A 16,788-nucleotide genomic window follows, 5' to 3' on the forward strand; every position below is an offset into this window, starting at 1 on the left:
TCTTTACCACCCTATCTATATGAGATTCCACCTTCAAGGAACTATGCATGGTTATACCCAGATCCCTCTGTTCAACTGTATTCTTCAATTCCCTACCATTTACCATGTACGTCCTATTTTGATTTGTCCTGCCAAGGTGTAGCACCTCATATTTATCAGCATTAAACTCCATCTGCCATCTTTCAGCCCATTCTTCCAAATATTCCTCCAAACCCGTCCTATCCCTGTACCTGTCTAACTATTTCCTTAAATGTTGGCATGTACCTTGCCTCAATTACCTCCACTGGCAGCTTGATCCATACACCGACCGCCCATTGTGTGAAAAAGTTATTTCACAAATTCCTATTAAATCTTTTCCCCTTCACCTTAAACCTTTGTCTGGTCCTCAATTCACCTACTCTGGGCAAGCGACTGTGAGATTACCCAATCTATTCCTCGCATTATTTTATATACCTCTATAAGATCACCTCTTTGTTCACGTAGCAGCTGCAATTTGAATCAAATATTTTAGTATTTATTCTACAGCCTACAGCACAAGGCTATCTGTAAAATGGTTAGTTTGAGAAATTAACACAGTAAATTAGATTTTAAATGAGCAGTTTTGCAAAATATAAAATTAGCATTTCCTAGCCTAGTTAGCTAGTGGGCAAGGTTGATGTCATCATTGGTAGAGAAGACTAGACTAAGTGGGACCCATTGGGTCCCATGTTCACACGGGAGGGCTGGTCCCCCGATGCAATATTCCACCTCTCCACCAATTCCAATATTGGTGGCCAGTTGGGGGGGGGGGGGGGGGGGGGGGCGGCTTTCTGGAGCGCTGGTATAGGTGTGTTGGCTGCAGGGACTGCTGATCTTCAGAGGTCTAGTATGGACATTGTGGGCCAAATGGATTCTAGTGGTGGCAGCTCAGTCCCCCAAGCCTGATGTGCTGGCAGCTCACTCACGGCTAGTGGGCTGGCAGTTGACTTACGGCTATTCCTTGAAACTCCATTTCAAGCAGAGTGCAAGGCCACCAAATTCAAATCCATTTTTGTACCATTTCAAGCAGGATGCAAGGCCACCAAATTCAAGTGCAGTTTTTTACCTCTTCGAGCGGGGTGCAAGGCCATAAAATGCAAGTGCAGTTTCATACCACTTCAAGCAGGGTGCAAGGCCACCAAATTCAAGTTCAGTTTCCTACCACTTCAAGCAGGGTGCAAGGCCACTAAATTCAAGTGCAGTTTCATACCACTTCAAGCTGGGTGCAAGGCCACCAAATTCAGGTTCAGTTTCCTACCACTTCAAGCAGGATGCAAGGCCACTAAATTCAAGTGCAGTTTCATACCACTTCAAGCAGGGTGCAAGGCCACCAAATTCAAGTGCAGTTTCATACCATTTCAAGGAGGGTGCAAGGCCACCAAATTCAAATGCAGTTTCATACCATTTCATGCAGGGTGCAAGGCCACCACATTCAAATGCAGTTTCATACCATTTCAAGCAGGGTGAAACCACCATGAAACCACCATAAAACCACACAAAACACCACACTCACAGTTCAGTAGACATTCAGTGTGTTCAGTTGATTCACAGCTCAGAGTCGTGACCTCTCCCTCCCCCATCATGCAGAGACTGAGCCACACCCACACTTCCGGATTTTATAATCCCTCCCCCTCCTACCAGAAAAGATGTGGCCTTCATGGCGTGATTGACAGGAGAGGGATTCTCAACATTTTTTAAACACTAATAACACTTTTATTTTTCATTGATGGGAAGAATCCTCTGCACCTGATGAGCGGAGGGGGACCGAGTAAGATGGCCAAAAATCACAGCCGTAAGTGGTAGCGTTCTATCTAAAATGAATATAGTGCAAACAGGAAGTTGTTAAGTTTAGACAAACAACCATTTGCAGTGCCTTTTACTTCAACCCAAAACCTCCAAACAACCATTTGCATTGCCTTTTCACTTCCAGCCAAAACCCCCAAGCAACGATTTGCAGTGCCTTTTCACTTCAACCCAAAACCCCCCAAGCAACCATTTGCAGTGCCTTTTCACTTCAACCCAAACCCCCCAAGCAACCATTTGCAGTGCCTTTTTAGTCCGGTCCAGTCCGGCGGAGGGGGGCTCTGAGCGAGGTGGCCAAAAATGACGCCCGTAAGTAGCGGCGTTCTCTCGGAAATCACATTGCAGCGAGTCAAAAGCGGTCAAGATCTTACTTTTAGTAATATAGATAGCATAATATTCTTCTTCAAAAATGACAAATCATTATTAAGACAAATTTTTTCCAGCCATGATATCAGAGTGTCTATATTGATCAAAAACACAAACAACTTTAAACTTATTTTTTTTCCTATTCCATCCAGTTCACAATTAGAGACATGCAATCACAGATCTCTGACATTACTGGCCAATAAAAATACAAGTCATTAAATTTAATGTGTCCTGTTACTTAACTCCAATCTAGCAGGAAGCTAAATGGGTCTTGATTACTGAATTTCATAGTATTAGAACTGCCACAAATTGAAGTATTATAGCAAAATAGTTATAATTATGTATATAAATAAATGTATAACTCTGGAAAGATTTTTTTTTAAAGATAGAATGAATTAATGTTAATTGGCCAAGTATTCACACACAAGGAATTTACCTTGGTGCTCCGTCCGTAAGTGACAACATGACATACAGTGATAGTTAGGAATGACACATAAAACATTAATAATAAAACATTATGCATTAAACATGCAAATTAAATAAAATACCAGAGCAAAGGGAGGCTACAGATTTGGTTTTTGGTTTTACTTACCTGGACATACCGTCTGCTTTTAAGTCTGTGAAAAATGGGTTTCTGGAATCAATTTCAAAACCGCTGAGAAAATTTCCAGAAAAGGGATTTAGCAGTTTTGCATCACTAAAACTTTCCGACTTCATGTTGCTAATCTTTTCAGACTTTTTGACATCTTTCTTGCCAGTTACACGAGCAAAAAGACTAATTTTCTCTTTCTTGGCCTCTTTCTTAACATCCAATGGCTTGTGATTTGCTGCATGTTTGATATCTAAACTTGTGTCTCTGATCTCCCACGAGTCACTGGTATTATCAAAAGGATTTCTACTTCTTGGCAATGTTGCAGCCTTTTGTGAGGACTTTGTTGGATCATCCCCATCCTTTGAGGCAGAAATTAGGTCAAATTGATCAATCTTGGAGGTGTCCATGCTTTGTGATCGTCTATGGGGTGATTTTGGAAGGCAGTCACTCCCTGCAATGATTTGAATTAAAAAATATATATATATTAACTTTATATTTGATTAAAAATGCATACCAAGTAAAACAAGAGTAGCTTGAAAAATGAGAAAACCCAAAAAACTTAACACAAAGACATTTAACTGAGCAGGTTTTTTAATACAGTGCCTGACTTTAAACATTAAAACAAAAATCTTAAGATTTTATTTATTCTCATTCCATCAAATGAGAACAAGGTTCGTTTCAACACTTTTAAGTATAGAAGTTGTTTTTATTTCTGGGAGGTATTTATGAACCAGCTCCTATGAGCAACAAAGAACACAAGGCAAACTCAAAGCAAAACCTTGCGCACAAATGTATTGGAGGTTTAATACCTGCATGACACGGTGCAATGCTGCAGTTGCTCTGCTCACCGAGTTGATGCAGATGTTGTTAAAAACATGCAGTTGACTGTGAAATAAAGATTACTGGTTCCTCTGCATAATGGAGGCAGCATGCATATTTGAGCATAGATGGATGATCATCTCTGTACTCCCTCGTTGATGCTATGTAGACACAAGAAACTGCAGATGCTGGAATCTTGCACAACAAACAAAGTGCTGGAGGAATTCAGCGGGTCAGGTAGCACCTGTGGAGGGAATGGACAGACAACATTTATGGTTGGAACCTTTTATCAGACTGATGGAAAGGGGTGGAGAAAACTGGAAAAGAGACATGGGGTGGGGCAAAGCCTTTATCCATTGGCTCCAGAGATGCTGTCTGATCTGCTGAGTAATGACAGCACTTTGTATCTCTTTTTTAGTAAACCAGCATCTGCAGTTCCTCGTTGCTACCTGTCAAGTGATAAGTGAATACAAGCAAGAGTGAGAGGGTTGGGGCAATTATTAGATGAGTTAAGGAACAGACGAGAGATGAAAAGGAAACTACAGGATATCAGATAAGGAAAGAGGTGGAGTAAAATGTAAGCTGGAGGGAGGGATATGGGTGGAAGATACAGGCCAGGGGAAATAAAAGGAAAATGGGGAACTTTGGGAAGAGAGGAGTGGCAGATGAGTGCATGGCAGGAATAAGAGCAGAATGACTGAGGTGGTGAGAGAAATTTGTGCATGCCAATGCAGTGGATACTACGGAGGGTATTGTTTAAAATTGGAGAATTCAATGTTAATACAGTTGGGTTGTAGGTTACTCAGGCAGAATATATAGGTGCTGTTGTTTCAGTTTGCATGTGACCTCACTCTGGCAAGGGAGGTCACCTAGTACAGAAAAGTCAATATGGGAAGGGGAGTTAAAAAGGTTAGCTAAAACGGTTACCAACTATGAGGTCCAACAAGCCTTGGTGGACAGAGCACTATGTAGGTTTGGTAGCCAATATCTACAAGACCATTCATGACATTTGGAAAGCTCATAAGATTAAAAGTTGGGAAGAATGAATGTTTATTTATTTTTTTTAATTTCAAGAAATTGTCCCTCAAAACATGAAAATTATCCAATATACTGCAACAGTCATGTTGCTAATTACAGTATATATGTAAATCCTATAAGCAAATGGAATGACTAGCATGACATTTTTTTTTTCACCAACAATTCATGAACTTCAAGACTGAGAGACATTTGCAAAGGTTTCAGGCCCTCTGCCCAATGGCAAGATGGTCTTAAAAGTGTGGTTGTTCAATACTTTGGCTTTGCAGCAGCTGCTCATATCGCCAGTGTATTTCTTAAGTAAATTTGTACATTGGAAAGTGCCAGCCTGAAATAGTCAATTATGGACAGCTCCTTGAAATGGAAGATCAGCACGTTTCCATACATTATTTGTAACAGTGTAAATAGCTTGTTCTAAGCTTCCCCTCAGTCTAGTTTCAGTCAAAAATCACTGAATCATGCACTTGCGCATCTAAACTTTATTTTGACAAAACACAATTACAGTTCCAACTACTGTACCTAACCACCGCGGGTTCAATCCTTGTATCTGCCTGGTCAAGCCCTCTTGGCCTCGCTCAAACAGAAACATTCCAGAAGGTCAAGCAGTCCTAAGCGCTCTCCCAGATGACCGACACAGGACCTCGTGGCAGCGGATATTTACAGGAACCCGGACCTCGAGGGGCCGAATCACAGGTGGGTAGTCTCTTTACAATCCAATTACAGATATCGATTAACTCCATACATGACAGACATTTCCCTAACCCAATAATACAGTGGCTGATGCATTATATTCAAACAGTGTTTCTCAGAGGAAGCGAACATTGCAACATGTGCCCTGATATGCAAGAAAACCAGACAGGGCTCAATACTTAATCCAATCAACGTCCAGCAAAGTAAAGTTTCGCAACATTGTTTACAACGTATATGTCTGGTTTGCATTCATCCAATCCATTCTATGCATTTTGCACCTCATTGTCAGGGTCCGCAGATGTTCCCATTTTCTTCCTGCAGCTCTGATCTAGGCTCTAGACAAACTGGCACCATTCTGCAGCTTGCCCATTTCTACAGAAAGCACTTTTAAATTGACCAAATGACCTGGCAGCCCAGAAGCCTTTACTCAATTTTAGGGTCCTAGCCTCTCCAATTTGGCCAGGATTAACATTCCTTTCTTTTATCATATATGATAAACCATCATTTATGATAACTAAGTAGTCAGATAATCAGATATACATATGTATGTCCATTACATTTTCCATCTATCAACAACACAAGATGATGCCTATTCCCAGAATCTTATCAAGCTTCCCGATTTTTCACAATTTCCATCTGATGACTCTTCACCTCCCGAGTTTTCGTGGGCGCAAATTCCCTCCATCTGTGTTGTTGCCCATTCTTCTATCCCTTTCCATAGTTGAACCTATAACCTATAATTCCTGAAAAACTTGGGATAAAGCAAGTTACCACTCATGTCCAAATACGTCCCCATACATTCATTGTAATTCTGCTATACTATCCCTTTTCCATTTCACTATCCCTAGCCTATATTCTGCTCTATCACTGTATTACTATTTCTATTCAGTTCTATAATATACTCTTTACTATCCTAGGATCAACACTATTCAGCTCTCTCTATAGTCACACGATGTTATAATATGTCTATCTGATGATGGTTTCTCATATAAATTTCAGCTGGGTTCAATCCAGATTTCCCTACAGACGTGACTCTTATTTAAAGCAGACCATGATAAATGTTCCAATTTAACCAAATTCAGCCTCAGCCTTCAAATTTACTCTTTTAAATTTCAGTGTCCATCTCATTCCACAGCATTGTGGATGATAACACAATTCCATTCCAATTCCTGTGGAATTCCCAGCTGTTCAAATTTAAACAATCAATTTCCATATGTGGTCAATTTCATCATAAATCCAATTAAGAAAGCCAATTTTAAATCTAGGGACAATTTCTTTCCACCTTGATAATAGAAGCCACTTTACCATCAAGGGTTAGACAATTTAGATCCATCGGTTAAATACATCGACTGATATCTCCACACCCATTCTAATTTCTCCTTCTAATTCAACAGACTTCTCCTCCAGTACTTCTTGCTTAGTATGTTGGCTCAGGTCTCAGTCTAGGGGTTCTTGCTTATACCAGTTTCTTAACCACTGAGTAATTTCTAGGTGGTCTCTTAAAGGGAAGTTCTGTTGTTCCCAGTTCCTCTTTTGACCATTTCCAATTCCACCTCTCATGTTCCCTGAATAATTTCCATGTTACCAGATCTTCCCAAGTTCCATCCTTCCTGATGTTCTCTGAATAATCCTTCCCATCTTTGGCTGCCTGTCTGGGGATGAGACAATAACAATATCAATTAATAATCAAACTCCAAATATTCCTAAGCCAAATCTCACAAGTCTGTTCCAAATCCGAAACTTTTAAGTCCCTCCAATTCATTTCCATATAATTTAGAGACCGAATTCAAAATGTTATAAACTTATTTCTAATAATCATAATTTAGACACAAAGTAAGTGTTCTACCCCAAACCACAGAGGAATGAATGTCTTATTCAGATTCAGTTCTTCAAAGTGGAGCTTGCTACAATAGTCGTCGTAGGTTGTCGGTGTTGTTTCTTTAGGGAAGATTAGATATTGTTACTTTCCTTCTTTCACTGGTGTCAAAACTTGATGATGTTAAAGTTGGGTACTAGGGTAGGTTTTCTTCTTCTTCTTTTCCTGATGTCCGTTTCGAGGGAGTGGGGATTCTGAGGAGCAGCTTTCTCTATCGGCTGGCCTTCCCAGATTTGTCTTAAAGGGACAGGACAGTATCTTTTCCTCCTGTTTTTTGATTCCTGTTTCTGGGGAGCTACATTACCTTTGCTGTCTTCCGCCCATTCTCAAGGGGCCTGTATATTCTTTACCTCACTCCCCAGATAGTATGTTATCGATTATACTGTCCTGTAGGCACAAACTCAGTAACACGTTAGTATAACAGTTCCTTTCCCTACTCCTGTACAAGTTTGTTTCTTCTCTCCCTAGTGCCATTTCTTTCTCACACCAGCTACAATGTTTCCCTTACCTATAGTCCTTCTTCACTGTGGGTTCTTGATAATTGGATTCTTTGTGTCTTCTCCCAGGATTTGGAAGGGGGTGATGTTCTTTCTGGTTTTTATTGCCATTTTTGGGCCATGTGAGGACGCCTTCAGATTTAATAGATGGTATTTAACTGGCAGGTTAAGGCTTAAGAAATGGGTTTGATTGTCAAATGTTCCTGCCCCCTGATCTCCTTGCCAGTGTCCTCGTCCTCTACGCTCGGGGTCTCAAGTGTCCTGGTGCCCTCTTGGAATCAACTGGTTTCTGAAACCCCGTGGCCCTCTTCTTTGCCCCCTTCTTTCTCGGTTGTACTCCCTCACAGTCCAAAGTCCCAATTTCCCACAGTTGCAGCACTGGTCTGGTCGGACAACCCTATATCCCCTCCAGCCAAACCGAGGAAACGTTGGCTATCGGAATGGCAGATCTATCCAAGCTTTGAGATCTTCCTCCTCGTCTTCCTCCGTAGTTATTTCTCTTTAAAAAAAATTTTAGTATAGGTCTCTGAGCTGCCGCTGGATCAGGCTGCATTAAAGTGCGAACGTCTGCGGCCCGGGAGTCATTTACACCTACTGCGGAACTTAATACCAAAGGTGGAGTAGGCAGCTTTCTACAAACGAACTGCCTACGGGAAATCCATTCTATACCCCCATCGTCAGGGAATTGCTTAGATATAATATTATCAATGTCAGGATCAATTCCTCCGTATCCTCCTGCTGTCTCACCCTCAGCAAAGCTCAAGGGGCCTGTATATGTACTTCAGGAAGGATTCCTTCATTTTCCCACTGCTGGATTTTCTAATTAACTTTGGGGCCCAATTCGACAGAACCTTCCTTCTAGCCCCTTGATCTCCTATACTATCCCCCACTGGTGGACCAATCATAGCATCTACAGGATCCTTCCCCGATTTTTCCACTTCAGATTTGAATTTAGTGAGAGGAGCCGAAGATACCGTTGACACCTCCCGAATGCCCTGCTCGCGAGCTGCACATGGTGTCTCTGAACTGAAAACATGAGAGTGCTGTGAGGAATGCTGTGGCTCCATTCCGAAAAATTTTACCCACCCTGTATATATTTGAGCCTCTCTCCCTTCGAGGTCAACAGATACTGCTGCACTTTTACCAAATTTAATAATTTTCATTTTAGTCGGCACCTCCCCTTTAAGAGCCATCTCAGTAGTTTCCCTTGTAGAAGATGGTATTCACTCCTGCTCCTGCTGTTGGCTTCCACTATCTTCCTTTCCCTGTTCTGGAATGTCTCGAGAAGGACCAGTTCTCGCGTGTTCCCCTCTAATCCCTAATTTACAAGCGGCCATTCTTAGAGTGGACAGCAAAACGATCTCTTTATTTATTTTCCTTCTAGTGAAGAACATTCTCCATATTCCAATTAGCTCATTCCTTTCTTCACTGTTTCCATATTGTTTAACAATTGTTTCTACGTAGTTTATTCCTATTACAGATTTGAGTCCACCCAGCGGCCAAAGTTCACTTCTCAAAACTCCGTTTAATTCTCCTGATAATCCTCTTAATCTATCTGCTTCATGTGGAAGATCTCGCAAAATATTCTTATTGGTCTTCCGGGTCAATCGAGAAGTCCTTCTCTGAGACATTCCCCATTTTTCTGTATATATAGTTTTATATTCCCCATTATAGTTATAATACATAATAAAATTCCAGACTCTAACACCTATTCAAACTCACTCCTTCCTTTCAGACTCCAAGGTCAATGGAATCTCTCCCACACTATGGCTAATCGTCTCTCAGATTCACACCTATTCGCACAATTCGTTACTCAATCGTTCCTCAATACTTCCAACCGTTACTCAATCACTCCTATTCAATTATTCAAACCACTCGCTCGTATTCAATCGCTCTCCCAACTCTCTTATCAGTTAGATCACAAACACTTCATTCAACTCTAAACTTTCAAACAAAGGATCACAACCCAAGACTCCAACTCTCAATCACAGTCTCTTCCAAGCAGCAATCTCTCCCACTCAATCCACTTTAAGTTCGCGCACAGACAGACAAATCCGAACCACGCTAATAAACCTATAATCAGAAATTAAAGTATTTAAAGTATAAGGTCAGCGGAATGACTCCTCCCCCGACACAGCAATCGACAGAGTACAAACCCTGATCGAACCACCACGACTCAGATTCTCACAATACTACAATCTAAACAATTTCAAATAATTCAAACACACTTTTACTTCAATTATCTAATCCTTAAATCCTTGAACACTCACACAAGCAGCAATACAAATGGCGGTCCGCGAACTGAGCACACTCTAAATCTTAACTTTCTAAATGTTAATACAATCTAAATTTATTTACATGCACAAAATATTTACACAATTCGGATCTGATAACAATACAAAAAGCTAGATTTTTACAATTTACAAAAATGATTTAAAGCACTAGCGCACAGTTTACAAACACTTGATCTCAATGCCGCGTCACGCTGTTATCAATCAGTGAACCTCTCCCTCCGATACCGAAGATTATTCCCTTCCTAGGTTACTCTTTGCTGAGGGGTACTACTCCTTAAATGACTACTTTTTGTCCCAAATGTTACTATACTCACGCTAAGACTGGACCTCTATAGGGGGACCTCCTAAGTTTTACAGAATTAGGGGTACCCTTCGCATTCGGGTTACTTTTCACCAAGTAAATCAGGTTCCCATCTCTCAGGTACTTTTCGCTATCAGATACTAATCGACCAGAGGGTTACTATTCACTATTGATCAGCCGCTATTCGGAATCGATCATGGACATGCACAAACTCCGAAGTTCTATCTACGCAGAATTTGAATTCTACCGTACGGGCAGAACTTCAATGTGAAATTCTGTATTTGGAAATTTGATTCTGCAAATCTAGACACGTTCTCGAACTCCTAGTTGTGGTGCGTACCACTCCACATACGCGGGCTCGCTAATCAAACTAAATTGCCCAATGAAAAAATCTCGAATGGACTAGAGTACTCTCGGCCAATCTATACTCTATCCATCGAGCCCAGTACTTTTATGAGGTTCCTCGTCCGTCACTCCAGGGAGGGACCCAGATGCCTTCACGCAGACACCCCTCTGCTGGGCACTGAGGGTTCAGCGCCTAGCCTCTTCGCACTGGCAGTCAATGCCGATTTTCAGAAAGCACTTTCCAATCAGCGCTCCCGGCAAAGATAGATCAATACGTAGACCAGACCTGTGTTTCAATACCCCTCCAATTGGATACCAAATCTGGACAGTGGGCCACCCTTCGCCCAATGAAGCGCGTCAGGCTCTCGTTAAAGCAGCTGCAGTCTGCCAACTACGACCAAGTTTTGGGCCACTCCACGCCCTGTTTTATGGGCCCCCCAACCCAAAGGAGTGCTAAACACCCACCCCTCCCCCCCCCGATCTTACTAGATGCTATTCTAATGATCTTGATTGGACCTTTCCCAAGCCCGTGAATGATCGATCCACCCCGACTAGCGAAGTGCCGAAATTCAATGCGAAAACTGCACAGTGAGCCCAATTTCGGCACTCGCGATCGAAACAGCTTAACACCCTTGATCGCAAACTTGTGTTTGGGGATCCATTGAGATCCCGGATGAGCCCCCAATGCAAATAGCTCATTCTAAGCTTCCCCCCAGTCTAGTTATAGTCAAAAATCACTGAATCAAGCACTTGCGCATCTAAACTTTATTTTAACAAAACACAATTTCAGTTCCAACTATTGTACCTAACCACCGCAGGTTAGATCCTCGTATCTGCCTGCTCAAACAGAGACATTCCAGAAGATCACGCAGTCCTAAGCGCTCTCCCAGATGACCGACACAGGACCTTGTGGCAGCGGACTTTTGTAGGTCCCCGGACCTCGAGAGGCCGAACCACATGGGGGTGGTCTCTTTACAATCCAATTACAGATATCAATTAACCTCATACATGACAGACATTTCCCTAACCCAATAATACAGTGGGTAATACATTGTATTCAAACAATGTTTCTCAGAGGAAACAAACATCGCAACATCTGCCCTGATATTCAAGAAAACCAGGCAAGACTTAATACTTAATCCAATCAACATCCAGCAAAGTAAAGCTTTGCAAGATTATTTACAATGTGTATGTCTGATTTACATTCATCCGATCCATTCTATGCATTTTGCATCTAATTGTCAGGGTCTGCAGATGTCCCCATTTTCTTCCTGCTGCTCTGACCTAGGCTCTAGACAAACTGGCACCATTCTGCAGCTCATCCCATTTCTACAGAAAGTACTTTTAAATTTACCAAATGGCCTAGCAATCCAGAAGCCTTTACTCAATTTTAGGTCCTAGCTGCTCCAATTTGGCCAGGATTTGGGTGGGCGGCGCGACCCGCGTCGCAGCGGCCTCTACAGTCCGTCTGTCTTTTTTTATTTTCTTGTCTCGTTTGAGTGTAGTTTATAGTGTTTTTTTTAAACTGGGTATTATCTTTTAGAATCGTTTCCCTGTCTTGGTTCTTCTACTGGTTTGTATGACTGCAGAAACCAAATTTCGTTTGAACCTCAATGAGGTTCAAATGACAACAAATAAATTGTATCATTATATCAGGATTAACAACAGTACCAGTTAGTTTTGGAATGCCAAACTGCATCCTACCCTTCAAAAACAGCCAGTCCCCTTTCCGCAAGATCCTCATTGAAACAATTTTGGCCAAATTTCAGTCCCTTCCTTATTCAAACTGCATTCATGTCCACAATATCATTGTGTAAAAAAATAGCTTCCATTTTGACACTCAAGTCTGTGCTGGGGCTTTCAAAAAAAAAAAAAAGAATACAATTAGTCCAAGATAGCATTGAACAAATCTCTAATCTCGGTTCCATTTCATTACCAATCACCTCTATCTGCACCTACTTATTATCTACTTCAACCACTGGAAAGAGTAAGAACGGAAAGCTACCACTACCCAACATGAATTGTGAATACAAAATCCAATGAGCCTTCCCTGCTACATTCACAAATACCAGTCAAACTGATGAATGGGTGACCCATGCTGACTTCATCCAGAGATCTCCAACATAATAGAAGCCAGTCTTCTACCAATTCAATTAATGTTAAATCAAGAAAATCCAGAGCACCAGATTTATCAAAGGCCATGAGACCAGAAAACACCTCAGATGCACTGAAGATCCTTGCATCACAAATCGCCACACCTCCAGCCAAGCTGTTCCAATAGTGTAGAAACACTGGTAAATAAGCTACAAGATGGAAAACTATCCAGGTCTGGCCTGCTCTCAAACAAAAATGCAATACAGATTAATTAGCACTCAGATGTTGGGAGGGATATTGGTAGGGTATCAGGTAGGGTATCAAATGGCAGTTTCTTGCCCATGCCTTATTTAGACAATTTACTTCCAGATAAAGAAAGGTGGTTCTGGTGGCTGAATTGAACCCATTTCAGACCTTTGGACCATTACCAACTGAGCATCTGACCAATTCATAACATCCAATTCAAAATAATCTTCAGAATATTTTTAAGACCCATTTACTTTGTAAATGGGTCCTAAAAGTAAAATGCATTTTACTTATTGTTGCACAGTATATGTTAATAAAGGTTAAGAATGGAACAAAATCTGGCTATTTCAGGAAGCAATATTTAAAACCTTTTTGTAAAAAGATTTAAGTTTATACTTTAACAAAATCTTAGCATTTTGTGACCAAACTTACCCATTTTTTCTCTTGAATGAGTGGAATCCGAAGGAGGCTTATAAACCATATGGCCTATGGTATTGGATTTATGTTTTTCCAGTGGCGGATGGGGATCAGGTAAATCTGACATTGACTGGGCAGAGGATAGTTTCTGAGATCCCAATAGGAAATTTTTTTTTGGCTTTGACTTTCGCTGTTTATCACTTTCCATGGCTTCTTGATCAGGATTGGCAGAAGTTGTACTTGGAATGATTGCAGATGAATGATCAGAGAACATGCCATCATTTTTCCTTCCTTTCATTTTGTCCTTTAGTTTGGCAAAAGGGGATCTTGTTTTGTCTTTCATGGAAAGATCAAACATACTCGCAGTCATGTTGTTTCGTATAAACTGGATGCAAACTTGGATTGCTCCTCTTTCTTTTTTTTTCTTTCCTGGTTTGGATTCTAACTTGAACCATCTAAATACAGAACACAAGTCTGTTACCATGGATAAGATATGTTACATATGGAAAATATCAATTCAACCTTGCAAAGCAATGTAAAATTATTTTATTGTTGTAATTTTAAAGGTGCAAACAATCTCTGTAAATTCAATGACAGTGGGCAGATCAACATGATGGATTATGTAGCATATATTCAACAAAGCATTTAATTAAAATTCCTCTAGTTTGCAATATAACATGCACTTTCCGTTCATATACAGTGCCCTCCATAATGTTTGGGACAAAGACCGATCATTTATTTATTTGCCTCTGTACTCCACAATTTGTTATTTGTAATAGAAAACAAAAAATCACATGTGGTTAAAGTGCACATTGCCAAATTTTGTTAAAGGGCATTTTTATACATTTTTGTTTCACCATGTAGAAATTACAGCTGTGTTTATACATCGTCCCCCCATGTCAGGACACCATAATGTTTGGGACACATGGCTTTGCAGACTTTTGTAATTGTTTAGGTGTGTCTAATTGCCTCCCTAATGCAGGTATAAGAGAGCTCTCAGCACCTAGTCTTTCCTCCAGTCTTTGGAAACGTTTATTGCTGTTTATTATCAACACGAGGACCAAAGTTGTGCTGATGAAAATCAAAGAAGCCATTATGAGACTGTGAAACAAGACTAAAACTGTTAGAGACATCAGCTAAACCTTAGGCTTACCAAAATCAACTGTTTGGAACATCATTAAGAAGAAAGAGAGCACTGGTGAGCTTACTAATCACAAAGGGACTGGCAGGCCAAGGAAGACCTCCACAGTTGATGACAGACGGATTCTCTCTATAATAAAGAAAAATCCCCAAACTCCTACCCGACAAATCAGGAACACTCTTCAGGAGTCAGGTGTGGATTTGTCAATGACCACTGTCCGCAGAAGACTTCATGAACAGAAATACAGAGGCTACACTGCAAGATGCAAACCACTGGTTAGCCACAAAAATAGGGTGGCCAGGTTACAGTTTGCCATGAAGTACTTAAAAGAGCAACCACAGTTCTGGGAAAAAGTCTTGTGGACAGATGATACAAAGATTAACTTATAGCAGATTGATGGCATGAACAAAGAATGGAGGCGAGACGGAACTGCCCAAGATCCAAAGCATACCACATCATCTGTCATACATGGTGGTGGGGTGTTATGGCGTAGGCATGTATGGCTGCTGAACGTACTGTACTGACTCACTTCTCTTCATTAATGGTACAACTGCTGATGGTAGTAGCATAATGACTTCTGGGGTGTATAGACACATCCTAGCTGCTCAAGTTCAAACAAATGCTTCAAAACATTGGCCGGCGGTTCACTCTACAGCAAGACAATGATACCAAACATACTGCTAAAGCAACAAAGGAGTTTTTCAAAGCTAAAAAAATGTTCAATTCTTGAATGGCCAAGTCAATCACCCGATCTGAACCCAATTGAGCATGCCTTTTATATGTTGAATGGAAAACTGAAGGGGACTAGCCCCCAAAACAAGCATAAGCTAAAGATGGCTGCAATACAGGTCTGGCAGAGCATCACCAGAGAAGACACCCAGCAGCAGACAATAGACAATAGTTGCAGGAGTAGGCCATTTGGCCCTTTGAGCCAGCAACGCCATTCAATATGATCATGGCTGATCATCCCCAATCAGTACCTCGTTCCTGCCTTCTCCCCATATTCCCCAACCGCTTTCTTTTTGAAGTTAATTTAGAAGTTAGGTACTATTTAGCTATACATCAGAGCAGAAATCAGGTTTATATGCCTGGAAAAAATTGCCTTGCAAACATCAAGAATTATGACACCAGTAGCAAATTAGTTTGGTAGTTTTGAGCACAATTCCGATTATATTTTATATAACCCAGAGGGGTGAGCGTTATTAAATTTGAAATTAAAAAATGCTTGAAGTGCTCAGTCAGAAAGCATCCAGTCATAAAATAAGCATTAAACTTGTCATATTCAGAAAATATTACATGCAGTAGGTTTTTGCTCATGTATAGACAATCAAGAAAAGGAGTGCAAAGTTTGGAAGAAGAAATTAAATGATAGAGGGGATTCTGATGCAGAGCAATAAACAAAGTCTAAAAGAGCTTCAAATTGCAACAAAAGTATTTGTTCAAAAATGTGGTTATGATCTAAAATAGGGAAACTAGATGTGCTACCCTGAAGGTCACAAGGAGTCTAAAATGACCAGCACCTTTTAGAGCTCTTTCAGAATATCAAGAGGGAACATTTAAAAAAGTTATCATTGACAGAGTAGAAAACAGCAACTAATTTTTGCACAGAAAGTTGAAATGTAGATACCAATTGTTCGATAATCCTTTCCAGAAACACCAATTTGGGAATTAACATTAGCCTGGAGATAAAACCTCTGCCTTTTGAAATGGTGCCAGAGAACCTTTAGGTCTTCCTGAGAGAGGGGCGAGACTTTGGTTTCCTTTTTCAAGAAAAGATGGTTCCCCAGATGGTGTTCTTATACTTGCATGAAGTCCTATGGCAGGCAGAATATTGAGTATTGGAAGGATGGTATTGTCAACTACAGGCATTTCTTAAACAATGCTAAAATGGGAGTTCATATGTTCACAGGTCATAAGAGTAGAATTAGGACATTCAGCCCATCAAGTCCACTCTGCCATTTCATTGTGACTGATCCATCTTCCCCTTTCAAGCCCATTCTCCTGCATTATCCCCGTAACCTTTGACACAGTTACTAATCATGAACCATTCAATCTTAGTTTTAAAAATACACAAAGACTGCCTCCACAGCCCATCTTTGGCAATGAATTCTCCAGATTCAAATTATTATTTGTCTGGAACAAGCAACTGAAGGCAAAATCTCACTTCCTTATTTTCAAGAAACATTTTAGTTTTCTCATTTGGTGCATTCACATCCATTACAGTTTATAACTATTACACTGTTCCGCGTTTTAT

The 16,788-nt window shown here is 40.7% G+C and overlaps 1 protein-coding gene across 1 annotated transcript in view; it reads right to left on the bottom strand.

Annotated features, from left to right (window-relative positions):
- Window positions 1-16,788, bottom strand: part of LOC129704063 (rab11 family-interacting protein 2) — a 75,224-nt gene that overhangs the window by 30,324 nt on the left and 28,112 nt on the right. The window contains exons 2-3 of the mRNA XM_055646933.1: window positions 13,409-13,848; window positions 2,780-3,230 (exon numbers count right to left, since the gene is read on the bottom strand). Of these exons, the coding sequence (XP_055502908.1) occupies window positions 2,780-3,230; window positions 13,409-13,848 (891 nt within the window). The remainder of the gene's footprint in view (window positions 1-2,779; window positions 3,231-13,408; window positions 13,849-16,788) is intronic.

Source organism: Leucoraja erinacea, chromosome 15 (assembly GCF_028641065.1).
Source record: "Leucoraja erinacea ecotype New England chromosome 15, Leri_hhj_1, whole genome shotgun sequence".
Classification (NCBI taxonomy): Eukaryota; Metazoa; Chordata; class Chondrichthyes; order Rajiformes; family Rajidae; genus Leucoraja; species Leucoraja erinaceus.